We start from the raw sequence: 21,441 nt of genomic DNA on the forward strand, positions 1-21,441 counted from the left end.
AGAATGAACAACAACACCTCCTCCACAATAGTCCTCAACACCGGCGCCCCGCAAGGCTGCGTACTTAGCCCCCTACTCTACTCCCTGTACACACACGACTGCGTGGCAAAACTTGGTTCCAACTCCATCTACAAGTTTGCTGACGATACGACCATAGTGGGCCGGATCTCGAATAACGATGAGTTCGAATACAGGAGGGAGATAGAGAACCTAGTGGAGTGGTGTAGCGACAACAATCTCTCCCTCAATGCCGGCAAAACTAAAGAGCTGGTAATTGACTTCAGGAAGCAAAGTACTGTCCACACCCCTGTCAGCATCAATGGGGCCGAGGTGGAGATGGTTAGCAGTTTCAAATTCCTAGGGGTGCACATCTCCAAAAATCTGTCCTGGTCCACCCACGTCGACGCTACCACCAAGAAAGCACAACAGCGCCTCTACTTCCTCAGGAAACTAAGAACATTTGGCATGTCCACATTGACTCTTACCAACTTTTACAGATGCACCATAGAAAGCATCCTATTTGGCTGCATCTCAGCCTGGTATGGCAACTGCTCGGCCCAGGACCGCAAGAAACTTCAGAGAGTCGTGAACACCGCCCAGTCCATCACACGAACCTGCCTCCCATCCATTGACTCCATCTACACCTCCCGCTGCCTGGGGAAAGCGGGCAGTATAATCAAAGATCCCTCCCACCCGGCTTACTCACTCTTCCAATTTCTTCCATCGGGCAGGAGATACAGAAGTCTGAAAACACGCACAAACAGACTCAAAAACCGCTTCTCCCCCACTGTCACCAGACTCCTAAATGACCCTCTTATGGACTGATTTCATTAACACTACACCCTGTACGCTTCATCCGATGCCAGTACTTATGTAATTACATTGTATATGTTGTGTTGCCCTATTATGTATTTTCTTTTATTCCCTTTTCTTCTCATGTACTTAATGATCTGTTGAGCTGCTCGCAGAAAAATACTTCTCACTGTACCTCGGTACACGTGACAATAAACAAATCCAATCCAATCCAATTCTTTTAGCCAATCATAGGTGGCCATGTCTTCAGTTGCCAACTAATTCCATTCCTAAATCAATCTGCCTCTTCAACTCCTCCTACTTTAAGACATCAATTCAATGCTCTTCTTAATTAATTGCCCTAATTAATTATTTCGCTCAGTGTCCATTGTTTAAATTATTCCTCTGTGAAGTACTTTGGAGTGGTTTCCTTTGTTAATGCTCCTGTAAATACAAGATATTGCTGTCGTTCCTGTAGAACTCTGAGTTGCGCAATGGAGGCGTTAACTTTCTCCCTCATTGATCAAAAACATAACCAGATATGTATCTCAGTGTGAATGTTCTGTTGGGGTGGCGGTATGCTCATAGACCTCGTTTGTGAAACAGTCTGTTTGGTAAAGCTGTGATGATTCTTTTGTGCCACAGCTGGTGGAGCCTATTCCTGCCTTTGGTCGCAGTGAGAGCCATTTCACTGATTTCTCTTGTTTTCTCTCTTAAACAAATCAGTCAACATTTAATACAGGGCACCATGGTGGACAGCTGCCTTATATTGTATGATATTTTTATAAATCAAGTTGACTTGTCTTGTACAACTTTCAAGGAGAACAGTGCAGCACCATATTGTAAAAAAAATATTCTATCAGTAAACTTGTATTGTTGCTTTCAGAGGTTTACCTGTACCTGTTACTCTTTGTTCCTTACATGGATTACATAGAACATACAGTACAGAAGGAGGCCATTCGGCCCATTGAGTCTGCACCGACCCACTTAAGCCCTCACTTCCACCCTATCCCCGGAACCCAATAACCCCTCCTAACCTTTTTGGTCACTAAGGGCAATTTATCATGGCCAATCCACCTAACCTGCACGTCTTTGGACTGTGGGGGGAAACTGGAGCGCCCGGAGGAAACCCACGCACACACGGGGAGAATGTGCAGACTCCGCACAGACAGTGACCCAGCGGGGAATTGAACCCGGGACCCTGGAGCTGTGAAGCCACAGTGCTATCCATTTGTGCGACCGTGCTGCCCACCGTGCTGTTCCTCTGCTGCATTTCAACTCTTACTTTTCAAGGAGAATGTGGCCTCCTTACCTTTTCTACCAACAATGCACATGCTCAAACTTAATTGAGATTACAATTCAATTTGCCATTTCCTCACCCATTATTTAAATCTCCTGGTATTTATTTATTTTATCCATCCGTCGCTGTGTTTGTTTCAGATTTTCATGGTGAAGAACAGAAGCCATGCTTTGCTTGTGTGAGGAATGGCACTGTCTGTATTTTATTCTTTCTATACATGTATTGTGCTGTGGAATCAACAAGGGGTGCCACAGTAACACAGTGGTTGGCACTGTTGCTTCACAACTCCAGGGTCCCAGGTTCGATTCCCGGCTTGGGTCACTGTCTGTTGCGGAGTCTGCACGTTCTCCCCGTGTCTGCGTGGGTTTCCTCCGGGTGCTCCGGTTTCCTCCCACAAGTCCCGAAACACGTGCTTGTTAGGTGAATTGGACATTCTGAATTCTCCCTCGGTGTACCCGAACAGGCGCCGGAGTGTGGCGACGAGGGGGTTTTCACAGTAACTTTGTTACAGTGTTAATGTAAGCCTACTTGTGACAATAAAGATTTTTTTTATTTTTTATTCTTAAAGTTAAAACTAACATCTTTGCTTGTTATATAGACCAGCCGCTTGGTCTGTGAAATCTGGTACAATGAGAGTTAAGCTCTCACCCAGGACCGAAGAACTAGCCAAGCCAAAGTCAATTCATAAAGACCCAATTGACGTTGAGGTAAATGTGTATGATTTGACTTTAATTTATTGTAAATTGCTAGGCTAGCCTGGTTTACACCATTCATTTTCACCAAAATAATTAACAATACTAATGAGAAATGTGATACGTTTAACTTATTTGCTTGCTTAAATCTTTCCACTAAGCATGTGAAAGAAAAACTATTGACCAACTATTGGCTATTATTTCAGAGAACACCTCTGCTAAATTCAGGAAAAGATACTCTTCTTTTCTTCCCACAGCACCAGGTTCTAAATGATTAAGAAGGCACAAGTCCAATTATTTTAGCTCTCTTCTGGTTTACAATTGCTATCCCGCATGTATTTTAAATTTACTTATTCAATAAGTATTTAAACTTTAGTATTTTTCTCTCTGTGTCTCATCTGCAAAGGCTATCGGCCCTCACAATATTCCGGAAATAGTACTAGAAGGCTTGTGCTCCAGAACTTGCCGTGCCCCCAGCCAAGCTGTTCCAAAACAGCTACAGCACTGGCATCTACCCAACAATGTGGAAAATTGCCCAGGTATGTCCTGTACAGAAAAGGCAGGACAAATCCAACCTGACCAATTTCCACCCCATTAATCTACATTTGATCATCGGTAACATGATGGAAGGGGTCATCAACACTGCTATTAAGCGGCACACGCTTCGCAATAACTTGCAAACTGACACTCCGTTTGGGTTCTGCCTGGGCTACTCGCCTCTTGATCCCGATACAGCCTTGGTTCAAACATGGACAAAAGAGCTGAACTCCAGAGGTGAGGTGAGAGTGACTGCCCTGTATTGGTGTCACAAGTAGGCTTACATTAACACTGCAATGACGTTACTTGAAAAGCCCCTCGTCGCCACATTCCGGCGCATCTTCGGGTACACGGAGGGAGAATTCAGAATGTCCAGTTCGCCTAACAACCACGTCTATCATAAGTGCGTTCATTTTAAAAAAAAAAAAAATTTAGACTACCCAATTAATTTTTTTTCCATTTAAGGGATAATTTAGCGTGGCCAATCCACCTAGCCTGCACATCTTTGGGTTGTGGGGACGAAACCCACGCAGACACGGGGAGAATGTGCAAACTCCACACAGGACAGTGACCCAGAGCCGGGATCGAACCTGGGACCTCGGCGCCGCGAGACTGCAGGGCTAATCCACTGCGCCACTGTGCTGCCCTCATAAGTGGTTCATGAAGATGTCCCCTTATTGGTATTTTGAGTGTGAACATAAATGCTTTCAGAAAAAGTGCTTACAATTTTGTCACAAATCTCCCTTGAAAGTATCATTGCACATGGTGACCAGACCTGCAAGACAGGAAATCAATTTCGAGAATTGATTTTTGCTAGGCAACACTATTTCTCTTGACTGTGTATTTTCTCCTTTAAGCATCCTGATACACGAGGACGTGATGATATCAGTGGACAGTTATTTTGTCACATCAATGTTCTATTGATTTCTAACACCATGTCATGTGTTTGCAAACATGCACTTGTGTTTTGCCGATAGCCTTTTTGTGAAGGTGATGTTAGTGGAAATGAAATTTGAAGATTTTAAGAATATTGCTCATTGGATCTGACTGTTTAAAATGCATGCGACTAGGGATGCATGTTAGCATTATCATGCAGTGCAGTTGGGCATGACAGGCTTGCATGTCCAGATCTGTGGCTTTTATTTCTAAGCAAACAGGACTTTTTGTAGCTCTCAGTTCTCTGTCCCCATGTTGTTTGGTGACGTTCCTGCAGGATCTTCAGTCTCCGATAAGAGTAATCTTAATCACACTGGGGTAAAACATGGCTAAAAATGATGGCATAAAATCTACAAATTTCAGCCATAAGTATAACACATGATTTGCTTGAATCGTTAACAAATTTCATGGTTACTTTGCAGGACAAGTCAAAGACTGCTAAGAGGTAAGGTGCATGAAGATATATCAAATTAATTATCTTTTAAAACGTAAACTGGGATTTTACTCGCCAATTCGCGATGGACAGGTTTGGCAGCGGGAATGAAAATACCGTGAGAAGGCCCTAGACACATTTCCTGGTGGGATAAATGCAGGACGAGATCGGCCCCTCCGTCCATGAGTGGCGGGCTGCGTTTGCTGCCGTTCAATCTGACTGGAGACGCAGTTGAATCCAAACTGAGGCTTTATTACTATCAGATGTGTGGCCTCCCACAGCAGCTGGCGAAATGGCTGCGAGCTGGAGGCTACGCATATTTATAACCCGGCTCCTGGGCGGAGCTAGCATGCAGGGACCCAGGTGAGCCTGTTGTGCAGGTTCTATCGTACAACCCCTAATATCAGAACACAGTGGTTTACCACAACCTCATTGTCAATCTACTCACTCATAAGCAGGAGAGAAGAAAAAGATGCCAACATTAACGCTGGGCTCATCAAAGGGAGGGGCAGAACTATCAAGAGGAGGAGGAGGATGAATGCCAGAGAGCCATCACTCGTAGGTGCATCACTAGACCCAGGATCAACAGACGGCGCTTGACATATCTGCAGATGTCCGGGAATCAGTGTTGCCAAAGGCATGTCCAGTGAATTGGTTGGTCACATCGACCACCATCTGCAGGATATGGTGTCACAGGGACTTGGAGGACAACCACGGCCAGTGTTACTGAAAGCGACTGCGCTGCTCAGTCTTTGCGTCCGTGGTCCCTTCCAGCGCTCCACAGTTGACCAATGTGGGACTTTACAAGCCTCCACACACCAATGCATCCAGGACGTAATGGATGCAATATTCACGAGGGAGCGCAACATTGACCATTTCAGATCAGACAAGCCAGGGAGCAAGAGCAGTTGGATTTGTGCAGATGCTTGGTTTGTGAGAGGTGCAGGGTGCCATCGATTGCACTCACGTGGTACTCGGAGCTTTATCACATAAAGCTGGCAAAAACGTGAAGGGCAAGGCTGCCACTCGCTGATGTTCAGCTGGTCTGGGACCGCAACAAATGGACTCTGCATGTGTGTGCTCGATTCCCAGGGAGTGTGCACGGCTCCCACATTCTCAGCCACTCCCCAGTCCCGGACATCTTTCAGGGTGCATACAGGCGACAGGGTTGGCTCCTCGAGGACAAGGGCTCCCCACTGAGGAGGTGGCTGATGGCGCCTGTGCAGAGGCCACTGAGTGCAGCTGAGACAAGCCAATGAAGCTCAATCTGCAACTCGCACTTTGGTTGAGCAAGCCATATGGATCCTGAAGGTGAGGTGCCGGAGCCTGGACCAGTCAGGTGGAGCCCTGCAATACAATCTGCAGAGGGTGTTGTAGCCACCTGGGTTGGCCAATTCCCGATGTAAAATGGAGAACAGCAAAGGCCGAAGGGAAATTCAGCCAACACCGGCATAAGCTAGCAGGTGCAAGTTTACTGTGTATTAAACTCTGCAAAAGCCCAGACAGCATCGATACAAGCAGCCATCTGCATAATAATGTAGCGGCCATCTACATACTAATGAGCGATCCCTGGGAACAATCGAAATATTTAAGGTAAACAAAGCCAAGCCAGACTCCTCGGCGCCAGCAGGAGCCAACACAAAAGAGGTTAACGGACACCTCAAGACCGCCCATCGATCGGGGAACCGCTCCAGTATTGGAGAAATCGAACCAAGCGATTGGAACGAAGTCCAATCACATGGAACCAGGTACAGGGTCCGCCCCGAAAGGCGGGAAGCCCCTGGGGACTATAAAGTTAAGCCCCCAAGTTCAAATCGTTCTTCTTGACAGGGTCACTCAGTAACGCGAACCAACCCTTGACAGTGACCTGTGCAGCTGCCACCGAGATCCAGTAAGTCTTAAGTCAACACTCGCTCCTAGCTACCAGTCCGTACCAACTTTGAATCCCGCAGACTCAGAACCCGAACGAAAGACCATTTGTTCCCCTGACCTGGTGGGCCAGTCCGAAGTTAAGTATAGGCCTGTTAGTTGTAGAAGTAGCTTAGAAGTAGAATTTATGCATGAGTAGCGATCACGGTGTATAATAAATGTGCTTTGATTTGAATCTTACTAATTGGTGTTTTGAGTTATTAATCATTACTTGAACTGGAACCTCGTGGCGTTATCATAAAGATACCTGGCGACTCACGAGCAAAGGTTATGAAACAGAGCTAATTGAACCAACCAAACGTTAGCAACAGTGTCATGCATCATCATCACCTGCTGTGCCCTGTACACCCTGGCGCTGGAACGAGGGGAGGAGCTGCCTGAGGAGGAAATGGAGGAGCGGCCCGTTTCCTCCGATGAGGACATTCTAGGGGATGAGATTGAGCAAGTCCTTAAAAGTGAGGATGTCAGTTATGAGGCCATAGCGATGTCCAGATGAGCAGACCAGTTAGGGATGCCCTCATTGCCACCAGATTCATAGAGAATGATGAGGGCACCCCCTTTGCTTCACATGGCATCTGTGAGTATTTCACTCACATCTAAATGTTGGCAGTGCACCTATCCTCTGTGATAGGACACTTGTCACGTGGAAGCTGTTGTCTATAGTCCCTACATTCCAGGCGGATGATAGCGACTTGCATTGGAGAAAGTGCATAGATCATCACAGATCTTGTTGTGACTGTTTGATTCCTATTGGGCTGATGGCAGCGCACTTGCTCTCGCTGTGACCATGGTCAAATCAGCGGGGAAAGTTCAACTTCTCCTTACCGTATAGCATCCTTCATGAATTGAACCCTTGACGACCACAGTGTCACTGGAGACAGAAACTGATGGGATGGGGGCCAGCCCCACCTCAAAGGTGCAGAGAGCACACGGAGAATGACTGAACTCTGTGATACCAGCCCCGCACATTCTGGCACACATTGTGGGTGCGATCTACCCAAAAGGGAAGAGAGAAACCCCACACAATCGAACAGTCATTTAGGTAGATTGGGACCCTTGGCAGGGAACATGCAGCGGAGCTGCACTTAGTCCCATTATCCGCACTGACGAGCTCCGCTCACTGGAACTCCTCAGTGCAGGATGAGATCAGGACGCCATTTTCAAACGCCGACCCGATCTCTCGACCTCCCAAGACAAACCACAAAACCCCCAAGCCCCAACTCGCCCATAAGGTGGTCCCCAGATCCCCGCACCTGCACCAAGCACCACGGGCCTAATGTGCGGGAAAAATACCAGCTTGGTGGTGGCAGTGCCAAGGTGCCTGGGTAACACGAGCAGTGCCAGGGTGCCACCCCGCCCAGAGGGCAAGCACCTGGGAGACCTAATCGTGCACTCCGCAACTCTGTTCCCATCCGGGTAGATCACGCGTGTGCCGCTGTGTCTGGTCCCTGTTTGCGGAGACCGGCACTGAATGGTGCTCGCCCAAGATCTGCAAAGTGAGCTGATTCTGATGTGGCCACAGGAAGAGGGGCTCAGATGTGCAGGGCACTCCCACTCACCTGGGTGAATGGCCCAAGGGTGCGCACCAACTGATCCTCCTCCTTGTGGGTACCAGAGGGCTCTTGGCTCCCTCCTTTCAGAGGGAGGGGCAACTGGAGTGGGCCTGAGAAGTCCTATTCCCCCACCCTCTGGCATAGACACAGATGGATGCCAGCAAGTGTCTCTGCCGTGGAGACTTGGACCAAAGTCTCTACTGCAACCAGTACTGACCTATTCAGACTGAAGGTGGACAAACTCCTCCATGGAGCCTTGCAGTCTGAGGAGACTGACATCCCTTCCTGATTTCCCAAGTTTACCGATGGACATCCAGCAACTGAAGCATGACCAAGTCCAGAGCTCGTCATCTGACTGGGCGTCAGCAGATTCCTGGCCTCCAGCAATCCTCAAAGTGCCGGCATCCTGCCTCCACCTGACTGTGCATTAGAAATTGTGACGCGCTCACCAGATTGTGACCCTGAGGATGCTCTAGAACTGGGTCCCACGGAGCTGTGATCCTCTGCAATGGCGGAGTGTGTGGGTGAAAGCTGTGACGGTCGCCTATTTCAGGGTTTGTGAAACCTGTTCTGCGCTGCTGTTGGAGCTGGAGTCGAGGACCTGGCTCAGTGACCCCTTCGGCTGTTTCCCAGATGTTCCTGAAGGTGAGGTCAATAGTGCATGGAGGGTCCTGAGAAACAGGAGACATCATTCACAGCTTTGTAGTCTGATGCATGTTGCAGTGCTGGATCCTCACTTGCTCGAGTGCCACGCCCACACCGGCCAGCTGAAGCGCTCTGTCTTCAATGACTGGCAGGACTGTTAGTTCAGTCATTTCTTCACCAGTCTGGGATCTCTTCCTTTTGTGTGCCAGCTTGTTCTGCATGAAGACCGATGGAGAAAGTGTGAGCAGGACATGTGCCAGGCCAGATGGCAGCGGTGAATTGTGGGGCAATATGCTTCTTAGCTTTGGCAGCAGCTGCCACAGACTCGAGGTGTGTTAACTGTGTGCAGGAATGGCCTTTAAATACGCCGCCCGGATCTTTGTAGCACTGAGGTGATGGGCAGATGGATCAGAGGCCGCCTGTTAACAATACGGCGCGAAACCCATGCCTGCAAATTGGTCCAGAAAACACAATTGGAGACCTGGACACTCGGCGAAAACGAGCTGCTCTCTCTCTGTCTCTCTGTCTCTCTCTCTCTCTCTCTCTCTGTCTCTCTCTCTCTGTCTCTCTCTCTCTGTCTCTCTCTGTCTCTCTCTCTCTCTCTCTCTCTCTCGTCTCTCTGTCTCTCTGTCTCTCTCTCTCTCTCTCTGTCTCTCTCTGTCTCTCTCTCTCTCTCTCTCGTCTCTCTGTCTCTCTCTCTCTCTCTCTGTCTCTCTCTGTCTCTGTCTCTCTCTCTGTCTCTCTCTCTCTGTCTCTGTCTCTCTCTCTCTCTCTCTCTGTCTCTCTCTCTGTCTCTCTGTCTCTCTGTCTCTCTCTCTCTCTCTCTCTGTCTCTCTCTCTGTCTCTCTGTCTCTCTCCTCTCTCTGTCTCTGTCACTGTCACTGTCTCTCTGTCTCTCTCCTCTCTCTGTCTCTGTCACTGTCACTGTCTCTCTGTCTCTCTCTGTCTCTCTCTCTCTCTCTCTGTCTCTCTCTCTCTCTCTGTCTCTCTCTCTCTCTCTGTCTCTCTCTCTCTCTGTCTCTCTGTCTCTCTCTGTCTCTCTGTCTCTCTCTCTCTCTCTCTGTCTCTCTCTCTCTCTCTCTCTCTCTCTGTCTCTCTCTCTGTCTCTCTCTCTGTCTCTCTCTCTCTCTCTGTCTCTCTCTGTCTCTCTGTCTCTCTGTCTCTCTGTGTCTCTCTGTCTCTCTCTGTCTCTCTCTGTCTCTCTCTCTCTCTCTCTCTCTCTCTCTCTGTCTCTCTCTCTGTCTCTCTCTGTCTCTGTCTCAGTCTCTGTCTCTCTCTCTCTCTGTCTCTCTCTCTGTCTCTGTCTCTGTCTCTCTCTGTCTCTGTCTCTCTCTCTGTCTCTCTCTCTGTCTCTGTCTCTCTCTGTCTATGTCTCTGTCTCTCTCTCTCTGTCTCTCTCCCTCATGTTTCTCCAGAAAAGCTGTTGTATTTCTGAAACTGCAGAGACCTGAATGAATCTCCAGTGACGACCATTACAGACTAGAAACAGAAAACCTCGAACTGAAAGTCTAATTTGAAGAAAGGTGTGCTCGAACCAACCACCTGAAACAACGACTCGTACCTTTTTACTTTCGTTGTTATCTTCACACCCCTCTTCTCCCCTGTGCGCCGGGTCTGAGAATCCCGGGGGGGAGGCGCGAATCCCGCCCCGCCGCCGGCTTCCCGATTCTCCGGCGCCGTTTTTCGGGCACCGGCGGGATTCCCGCCACGCCGGGCGGGGGCCGTTGACAGCCGCCCCCCCGGCGATTCTCCGGGCCCCGATGGGCTGAGTGGCCAACATGTTTTGCCAAGTCCCGCCAGCGTGGATTACTCCCCTCACACTGGACGGGACCTGGCAGATAAGTGGGCGGGGGCGATCCTGGGGGAGGGGAGGGGGGTATCCGACCCCGGGGGGTCCCCACAGTGGCCTGGCCCGCGATCGGGTCCTACTAATCTGTGGGCGAGCTGATTCCGTGGGGGCCTTCATTCCTCCACGCCGGGCCCCCGTAGGGCTTCGCCATATTGCATGCACGGAGAAGGGAACCCCCGCGCAAGCGCGGAAATACGCCGGCCGTTCTGCACATGCGCGAACCCGCGCCGGCCCTTCGGCGCCGGCTGGAGCTGCGGGAACCACTCCGACGTCAACCTAGCCCCCTAGAAAGGGGAGAATTCCTCACCTTCGGGGGCCGTTGATGCCGGAGTGGTCGGCACCGGTTGTCACGCCGGCGTTGGAGACATAGCCCCATTATTGGAGAATCCCGCCCAATATGTTTGCTGTATATTTAATTATAGTTGCTGTTATTAAGACATTTAATTGTGTTTAAATGTGCTAACTTGGTGAATGTAGTTATTGGGCAGCTAAGGGCCAATGGCTTTGGGTGTTATTTGAAGAAATCTTTATTAGTTTCAATTGTGTTGCGATTCTGGGTCAAGTGGGGCAGGAGGCCAGGGGGTGGCAACAGTATAAGGAAAGTTACAGGTTCGGTTAAAGTGAAATATATTAAAATAAGGAACTAATATATAATCCAGTCATCAACTTGTAATGAAAAGGCGCCTCAGTTTGCTGCATCATTTACTCTGGATGCAAGACTTTAATAGGAGCCAATGGAACAGGGAAGAATAGATACCAAGAGAAACCAACATTTCATTGGACGTGAGACACCATCCAACACTGATGTGAGACATTTGTGCTTGTAGGCAAGAGAGAACTCAAATAATTAAAGCTGTTATGAAGCTACAGAAATGAGTTGCGCTATATATATATTTCCAATTGTGCAAAAGTAATTCTGAGTTTGAAGTCCAGATGCAGTGAAGTGCACTGATGCGTTTTGTAATAAGAGTTTATTTTTGTAATACCATTGCTGTTTGCATGCTGAAGGAGTGAGTGAGTCAATGTTAAAACAATCAGATGCAATCTGCCAGCATTTTGTCCATGAGCTGAATTCCAGCAAGGTAGCTGACCTACCTACCCATCCAGTGAGCCCAACTCTAAACCATCTTGTCTGTACAGTGGGCTCCTGGTGGGATTCGGGCCATCAAGAGAGATCCCACCTGTATGAGGACAGAGTATCTAATGATGCTGCAATGAGGCAACCAACGTAGCAACCACGCGATTGCTACCAAAGGACCTTAAGAGGAAAGAAGCGTCCTAAAGTTTGGATCCAGGGTTCCAACTAAACGATGAACTGAGACCAGAGCTTTCAGAAAGTAAGCTTAGGGAGCCAATTGGAGGGAGACGAGGCTGCAGCAATGCTATCTCCCCCACAGGAGGGCCTCAGGGCATTTACTATTGCTCTCTGGAGTTTAGCACTGCCTACCATGCAAGTGAGGTAGACAGGAGCAAAGTCCTTGGGAGCTTTCCTTGCCACTATACCCCACCCTCAATTTATATCCAATTGACAGGGCAGGCTGTTCCAGCAGGTATGACAAATACCACCCCAGTGTTTCCTCGCCCATTCGATGATATTTGCCAGGTTTGCCTGACTCCAAATGATTTGATAAGCTAAGACTGCAAATAAAAAAGTTCCTATTTTATTTGTACTGTCCACCTTAGTGCATTTATGGGACAAATATGGACAGTTGGGGGCTGCACGGTAGCATTGTGGTTAGCACTGTGGCTTCACAGCGTCAGGGTCGCAAGTTCGATTCTCGGCTTGGGTCACTGTCTGTGCGGAGTCTGCACGTTCTCCCCGTGTCTGCGTGAGTTTCCTCCGGGTGCTCCAGTTTCCTCCCACAGTCCCAACGATGTGCAGGTCAGGTGGATTGGCCATACTAAATTGCCCTGAGGTTAGGTGGGGTTACTGGGTTACAGGGATAGGGTGGAGGTGTGGGCTTAAGTTGGGTGCTCTTTCCAAGAGCCGGTGCAGATTTGATGGGCCAAATGGCCTCCTTCTGCACTGTAAATTCTATGAAATATTAACAGAGCACAGCAGAGAAGGGGACAAATTAGTGCAGATGAGCTCCAGAATCAGCTCACCTACCCCTAAGACACCCCTGCCCTGTTGTCACTGCCTTCCTTGGCCCTCCAAATACAAATGATGGCAGGAAGGTGGGGGCGAGGCCTAGGTTCCCAAAAGATTCCCATTTCTCTGTCTATCTCACGTGCCACCAATTCCAAGGATGCGACAGAGAAAGTGGCATTAGACCATGGAATACAATGGCAAAGGTTGTGGCAATTAATAAAATGTATTATCTGCGTTGAGCAGAATGTTACTGATCGATGATATTTTCTTTTACTGTCATTCTTCACTAAAATATGTACCCTGTTGCAACAACCAATATTCTAGAGGCAAAAGATCCAGGAGAAAAAAAGAACCCATTGTTTACGGTACGTTAGCAAAATGAAACTGGGGAGGGTGGGAAGGTGGGTGGGGAGGATGGGAAGGTGGGTGGAGGATAAACGGGGTCTTGCTTGGTACACTGCAGAACCAAAAGCTAAGTGATTCAATGAATGTTAAACCAATGATGCTATTTAAATTGTATAATTAAAAATAGGTCCCTCATGAGAGGATGCTCGTCAGTAACTCAGAGAGGCAGTGGGGTAAATTCAGCAGCTTTGTGCGTTCCTCAGGGCAGTATGCACATACAAACCCGGAGCAGGAGTAGGCATCTGGTCCCTCAAACCTGCTCCGCCATTCAGAACGAGTGTGGTTGATTTGATTGTAACCTCAACTCCACAAAGATATGGATGGCTTTGCAGCAACAATTCTTCAAGCCACACTCCCTTCTTGCATCAATCCCTGCTGCGAGCTAGATTGGTGAATTCACTCATATTTCTTGCCTGGGCAGGAGGGAAGTAAATATGTAGAGTTGACGAACTGAGTAAATAAACAGCAAGTAACCACAGTTATTTTTGTAGATAGTTTTACCCATGGGATAACTGTTCCACCTTTCCAATTTGAGGTTATATATTACACTTTGTTTTCATGAGATTCCATGTACTAGGCAAGCAGTAATGCGTTTAAGTGATACACAAATGCTTTTGACTGTTTGGTCCTCAGCCTCAGAAGATACTGCTTCAATTCAAAGCGGGCGTCAATCTTTTGATACTAAATACATTTAGGGAAAAGCTTCAGTGCCCAATCTGTGGTGAGGCTGTTCAATGCGATAATGACATGCCCCCTCTCATAATGTAACCATCACATAACCGACTCTTTCACCAGAGCTCTCAAATCAAAATATTCCTCTTCAGCAGAATTTCAGGTTTTCTAAATTGGGGCAGATTAATGATAGATTTGAACAAAGCAATGATTAAAACCGCAGGTAAAGTACTGTTTTCATTGCTTAATGTCCCATTTTGGAAAGAATAAAATCAGAGGGAACATTCGTAGAATCATAGAATTTACAGTGCAGAAGGAGGCCATTCGGCCCAGTGAGTCTGCACTGGCTCTTGGAAAGAGCACCTTACCCAAGCCCACATCTCCACCCTATCCCCATTACCCAGTAACCCCACCCAACACTAAGGGCAATTTTGGACACTGAGGGCAATTTAGCATGGCCAATCCACCTAACCTGCACGTCTTTGGACTATGGGAGGAAACCGGAGCACCCGGAGGAAACCCACGCACACACGGGGAGAACGTGCAGACTCCGCACAGGCAGTGACCCAAGCCGGGAATCGAACCTGGGACTCTGGAGCTGTGAAGCAATTGTGTTAACCACTATGCTGCCGTGCTGCCCTCATTCAACCAGATGATGTCAGCAATAGGAAACTGTAATTCTGAAGACTGACCTGAGATTGTGGGATTATTTCCCTTGCGGTAATAGACACACCATCAGAGAAGATTTATTGAATTTTTTTTAAATTAGAAAGGGCATGGGAGTGGAGCTAGCTGAATTGTTTTTGCAGGGAGCCAGCATTAACATGACCGGCTGAACTGCCTCTGTGCAGTGATCATTCTATGATTCAATAAAGGAGTTTGATGTGGTGAATAATAAAATGTTATTTCATCTGGTTGGGCAAAAGAACAAAAAACAAAGAAAAGTACAGCACAGGAACAGGCCCTTCGGCCCTCCAAGCCCGTGCCGACCCTGCTGCCCATCTAAACTAAAATCTTCTGCACTTCCTGGGTCCGTATCCCTCTATTCCCATCCTATTCATGTATTTGTCAAGATGCCCCTCAAACGTTACTATTGTCCCTGCTTCCACCACCTCCTCCGGCAGCGAGGTCCAGGCACCCACTACCCTCTGTGTAAAAAAACTTGCCTCGTACATCTCCTCTAAACCTTGACCCTCACATCTTAAACCTATGCCCCCTAGTAATTGACCCTTCTACACCGGGGAAAAGCATCTTGACTATCCACTCTGCCTCTGCCCCTCATAATTTTGTTGAACTGCAAGGGGAGAACCATTTAAAATAGGCATGAAGAGAAGAAGCAGAAAGCTAAAGAGAAACTTCAGAGTACTGCTTTAGCTTTACCGCAGGGAATAGTTGAGGAAGAAATAAGTTCATTTTTCGAGAGAAGTTGATTTAAATATTTTAAGCAGAGAAATTTACAGTGTTATGAGGAGAGACCAGAACACTTGCTCGCTTTAGACTGCTCACCACAGTGAACCAAATTGTGCTGCTATGGTTTTATTAAGGTTTTTCCTTAGGTGACCCTTAGTTACCTCAGTCAGATTCCAAGGAAATGCAGAATTTCGATAGCTGAGGAAAGTACCCGGCTTCACTTCCAGTCAGCTGCATCTTGACGAAAATGAAGACTTAACAAGAACCTGAGCATCAGGCTTCCATAAAAAGCCCCTAAATAACAGAAGGAAGATGCAATCCTCTCGTCTCCCACTCGCTCAATATTTTACCCAAGGGATCTTTCCTCATATTGGGCATAGGCGATGGACTGGATTTTGCAGTTGGTGATCAGGAAATGGCAAAGCGGCTCACTGCTGGACCGCGAAGAAAGCTGCCCATAAAACCCTCTGTGCCTTGTTTTTTCCCCTTCAGGTTAAACCTGGCATGTCATAGGGACCGCCGGGCATGCAGCAGCAGTGATGTCAGCAAGCAGAGTAAGCAGCCAATCACATTGAAATATTCACACAGACAGAAAACCAGGAAGTTAAAACTCTGATTTCTTTTTATTTTATTTCAGTATTTCATATATTGAAATAAATGACTATAATTGGATTAAGATAGAAGAAAAGGTATTTTAATATATGAGGTCTTTTATTTCATGATGAAGAAACATGAAATGCCACAAATATAATATCAGCTTTTTAAGAGTCAGTAAGGGTGTTAAGCAGTAGCAATTCTCCGTTAGAAACCCATTCAAAGGGGGCGCCATGTGGCGCAGTGGTTAACACTGCTGCCTACGGCGCTGAGGACCCGGGTTCAATCCCGGCCCTGGGTCACTGTCCACGTGGGGTTTGTACATTTTCCTCGTGTCTGTGTGGGTTTCACCCCCACAAACCAAAGATGTACATGGTAGGTGGATTGGCCACGCTAAATTTCCCCTTAATTGGAAAAAAATTGTTGGGTACTCTAAATTTTTTAAAAAAGGAAACCCATTCAACAAGTTTTAGCTTTTTCAAATGTTTCGCAACAAGACTAACTGTGTAATTGTGCAATTCATTGTTTTCCTGCTGATTGTAGTCTAGAAATGCCTCAATAGTGCACTCTCTGGAGAAGCATAGAACCATTGACAGCATGTTGGAGTAATGATGGCAAATATTGAAGTTTCACTGTCATTACAAATGCAAAATCCAGGCCAGCACGTTTGGCAAACTGTACATCAATTGGGACCATTGCGACTGGACCTAATCTGTTTTGCACCTGAAATCTACACAAGCATTTTTCAGTAGAGTTCCTGTCAAAAGCCTCCCACAAAGATACCTGAAATAGACACATTGTTCCCCATGGCCTTAGAATAAGCCAGGAAAGAAAAATCTTGGTAGGATAAAATTTATCTTGGTCTGTAGGGTAAAATGGGCCATATGGAATCAGCAGTAGGTTTTACATCCTGTCCAATTTTATTTTCCATTGAGAATAATCTCAAGGCCAGTTTGACCCCATGCTTTTTTAAAAATGATGCCAAATTAATCAGTTGGGTGGGAGCGATCATTTACTGTTTTCACTTATTCGATCAATTTTGTATCCTTCAGCTGAAACTCCAAGATTCATTTACCTCAGTGAGCCCAAAAAGCTGGCTGAAGGTTATAGGACAAGCAGGTAAATACATTTAGTAATTTAAATTGAAATAATAATTCCTTATGTATATCATTTCTGCATTTACTGCTATTGAAATTTTTTTAGCAGGACTCTTGTCCAGTACTGCTGACATCTTAGCATTGCCTAGTCGTGACAACTGATGCAGTGTTCTCCTTTGCGACTTGGGTATACCCTTCGGATCAGAGCCAAGGGTCAGGTGAGGGAGCCTAGCGAGAAGAACAGAGCTGTGAATCGGGTTAGTCAGGAAGAGGGATTGTAGACATTAGGATTTGGCCCCAGGAGATGTGCAGCACGGTAGCACAGTGGTTAGCACTATGTATTCACAGCACCAGGGTCCCAGCTTCGATTCCCGGCTTGGGTCACTGTCTGTGCGGAGTCTGCACGTTCGCCCTGTGTCTGTGTCGGTTTCCTCCCACAATTCCCGAAAGATGTGCTATTATGTAATTTGGACATTCTGAACTCTCTGCCTGTGCACCCGAACAGGCGCCGGAGTGTGGCAACTAGGGGATTTTCACAGTGACTTCATTGCAGTGTTAATGTTAGCCTACTTGTGATAATAAAGATTATTATTATTGTAAGAATGGGACAGATTGGAAATAAGGGCTGATACCAGTGACAATTGGCAATGTCAGTTGGGGGTTAGAAGTGGAGGGGATGGGGGGACGGCAGCAGCATTGGTGAGGGAGATGGCCATGATTAGTTTCTCCAGTATAGTACCAGAAGGCTTACAAATAAGTCACTTAGCTTATTGGTCCGACCAAGTATTGGCAGCTTCAGAGGCATCTAAGTGAGGAAGCATCTTATTTGCGTGTGTTGGTGGAATGACATTGGGACCTGGGTTTAGGATCACTCCAACCTCACAGTACTGAAGTCAGGGCATGGAGAAGGAAGGCTTGGGGCATTCATTAACACCCCACCTGACCAATTTCTATTCCCAGTTAAAATGGGTGATTTAAATTCTTGGGTCAGTGTGATAAATGTAAGAAATTGTCATATTTTATCTTTTTAGCAGTAATGTTGTTAAAACCTGGGTGAAGATGCATACACGCAAATTACTTCTAGAATGGTCATTAAGGTGTCATAAAAGTGGGGTAATCATTGATTTTCAGGTGAAGTGTTCTGCTAATCGATCTTGAGAAACATTTACTTGTTTACAGATTGCTAGCTGATGGAATATTGTTTAGATTATAAGGACCCTGGGTGTAGATAATTTGAGGGGTATTGAGTTTGGTCCTGGCTAAACAAGTCAAGGCACATCTTTTAAGAAGGGACAAAAGAATGCCTTATGCTTTGGGTGCAGGTGATGCAGTTAATGGGAGGAACCAGGCCTGTCTGAAGAGTCAATAGGTCCTAGGACTCTAATCTGAACAGAAGTGTTTCAGTTTGTCCTGAAAGGTTCTCTCTCCAAAGTTTCTGCACAGTGAAAAGCAAGTAGAAACCTGGTTGTTACCTTTATTCGTGAGTGGTATTTCATGTATATTGGTTTGCTTAATTGGAATATAGTGACAGGTTTGGGAAGTAACATAGAATCTAGAAAAATACATAGAAAAATACAGCACGGAACAAGCCCTTCGGCCCACGATGTTAAGTAAGTTAAGGTTTCTTTTTTTACTTGAGAACTGTTGTAACTATTAACTGTAAATATATTTATTTGTTGCTAACGTAGTTAATTCTGTGATTAAATTACAGTTTGTTTTAATATAAAAGATGCCTACTGGTCAGTGCGATCATTCATGTGGTGCAGTACTAATTCCTCACAGTTTTACAAATTGAAAATAGTTGGGTTCTTGTTCAGGATCCTAATACCTGAGTGTAGGTCATCATATATGGAATGTGAGACGTGGACTTCCGGTGACTGTGATGTGCTGAGGCATTATTTTGTCTCTTCTTAAAAGATGTGCCTTGACTGGTTTAGCCAGGACCAAACTCAATACCTCTCATAAATTATCTACACCCCAGGGTCCTTAAAATTTAAACAATATTCCATCAGCTAGCAATCTGTAAACAAGTAAATGTTTCTCAAGATCGATTAGCAGAACATTTCACCTGAAAATCAATGATTACCACATCAGGTGGCTCTCCTCCCAACTAGAACCAAAAAAGTTAATTTCAGAGGAAGTTGTCCTGAAAAGCCAACAGGAAAACATCTCAAAGAGGAGGCGATGCCAACGAATGGTAGCTCGAGGGGCATACGAGAGGGCAGAAGTGGCAGAAAGGGACATGACAACAGGTGGAAGAGCCGGTGGACCCACGTGGTGGGGTGGAAGCCCCGGCCGCCTAAGAGCAGGTAAGACCGGCGACCCGGGCACTGGTACCGACACAAGCAACAACCTCCCCCTCCCCACTAGGGGATGGGTGGAGAAGCTTCCTCAAAAAGGAACCGGCCGCCATGAAAGAGGCAATAAAAACGGAGATCCAGGTGGCGGTGAAGGAGGTGGTGACGGAGGCGATGGTTTCCCTCCAGTGCGCGATCAATGACCTGCGTAAGAAAGTGCAGGCGCAGGAAAAAACAATCCTGGACCTCGAAAAAGCTTTGACGGACCAGAGCGATAGAAAAACAAATTCTGCTACCTGGGGATCCAAATAGCCAGCGACTGGACACAGATCCACAAGTGGAATCTGACCAGCCTGATGGAGGAAGTCAAAAAGGACCTGCAGAGATGGGATGCACTCCCGCTCTCCTTGGCGGGGAGAGTGCAGATGATCAAAATGAAAGTATGCCAAGGTTCCTCTTCCTGTTCAGATCAATACCAATCTTTGTCACCAAGGCCTTTTTCCAAAACATAGACAGAATGATCATGGTGTTTGTGAGGGGGGGGGTAAGAATCCATGAGTGCCCAAATCAACACTGCAAAGGATAAAAGATAAGGGAGAAGGGAGGGGGAAAGGGAGGCACACCAACCCCGAAGATGTCGAGATGTATATAAGAACCACGCATACTGGCAATATTAAACATAAAGTGCAACTGTGTAAAAATTGAAAATACCAAATTGAAAATACAAAATATATGGAATGTGAGATATGTGCAAAGAAAGATCCGAGGAACAGTGACAAAAGCAGCACAGGTGAAACAAAGACAGGAAAGATTGTGAAGCCAGAGGTGGGAGAAGAATTGACGCTCAGCTGATAAGCTTTTCCTTGCATCTGCCAAAGAATGCATGACTGAAACTATACAACAGCCTCTCTAGGCATGGGAAATATATATACTTTTTTGGCAGCTCATGGAACAGCCTGAATGGTAAAGCTGTCATAATCCTCAAGGAAATCCTTGTGCATCAGCAGATGGTATGTTGTCAGACGAACCCACACTCCGTTGCAGCGATAACTCCCTACCCCCAACTCCAGCAATTTCAGTGGCATAAATTTGCTTCAAAATGTCCTGAGAAAAGGATCAACCCAACATGCTTATAAGGTAATAGGACAGATGTGAGCCACACGGATACCCAGGAAAGAAGATGCAGCTTAGGTGTCCAAGTGATCTTATAAATAGGTCACATGGTCACTCCAACAGTTAGCTGCCAACCACATCAATGATATTATGGCACATGTTATGCTTGTGAATCTCTGCTTGGAGTTGGATGGATGACTAGCATATAGTTCAAAGTAATACCAACAGTCCTAGTTCAATTCCAATTCTTGCAGGGGTAGGCTGGGGTCTGCCTCCTCGCCCTGCCCCTAGAACAAAGAACAATACAGCACAGTAACAGGTCATTCAGCCCTCCAAGCAAGTACCGGCCATGATATCAACCTTTGCCAAAACCCTCAGCACTTCAAAGAACAATGAATAGAATTGGAAGGCAATAGCAAATCAACACCGTGAAGGGCATCCAACATTGAAACAGGATGAAGCAACAGCAGACAATGAGCCAAGGGCCTGCCTTCAGGCAGAGAAAATGTTTATAAATAAAATAGCCTCATTAAACATTCTACACACATAGCAACTTGAGTGTATGATGGCTACTTGTAAAACGACTGAAGAAAAATTTGATAAACTCATCAAATAAAATTGACGATTAAACCTTGATGAGTATTGAGAAGTAAGGCATACATCTGGACACCAACAACAGATAATTTCTTAAATAAACCTTTATTCTGTACTTTACAGCGAGATTGACAATGTATGCATAAATTTATATGTGAGTTCAAGTGCATGTGAATGAATATGGCCAAACATACATTCTTTGGTCATCGAATATTTCCTTGGTGATTGAGGTGCTGTGCTCCGATTGTATTGTGACTGAGATTATCAATATGTGAATGCATTATATTCAGAGCTATCCAATGCTAACATGGGTGTTTGTGTTATAGGCCATCCCCCATGTGGCCAGTGAGTCATAAAACAATGAGAGCTAAACCCAGTTCTCGAATCCAGGAACTAGCCAGGCCAAAGCAGCTGCACAAGGATTGGCGGCCAAGCAAATCTGTTTATCCTTTGGTAGGTTTGCACATCTTCACTTAATTCACTGTTTATTATATGTCAGAC

At 46.4% G+C, this 21,441-nt stretch overlaps 1 protein-coding gene across 2 annotated transcripts in view; it reads left to right on the top strand.

Annotated features, from left to right (window-relative positions):
* The window catches only part of LOC140394917 (uncharacterized), a 72,514-nt gene that overhangs the window by 23,805 nt on the left and 27,268 nt on the right, over positions 1–21,441 (top strand). For both annotated transcript variants that reach the window (XM_072482101.1, XM_072482102.1), the window contains exons 5-9: positions 2,691–2,799; positions 4,680–4,702; positions 13,083–13,123; positions 16,892–16,958; positions 21,267–21,393. In XM_072482101.1, coding sequence (XP_072338202.1) covers positions 2,691–2,799; positions 4,680–4,702; positions 13,083–13,123; positions 16,892–16,958; positions 21,267–21,393 — 367 coding nt within the window. The remainder of the gene's footprint in view (positions 1–2,690; positions 2,800–4,679; positions 4,703–13,082; positions 13,124–16,891; positions 16,959–21,266; positions 21,394–21,441) is intronic.

The sequence above is a fragment of the Scyliorhinus torazame genome, chromosome 18 (genome assembly GCF_047496885.1).
Source record: "Scyliorhinus torazame isolate Kashiwa2021f chromosome 18, sScyTor2.1, whole genome shotgun sequence".
Classification (NCBI taxonomy): domain Eukaryota; kingdom Metazoa; phylum Chordata; class Chondrichthyes; order Carcharhiniformes; family Scyliorhinidae; genus Scyliorhinus; species Scyliorhinus torazame.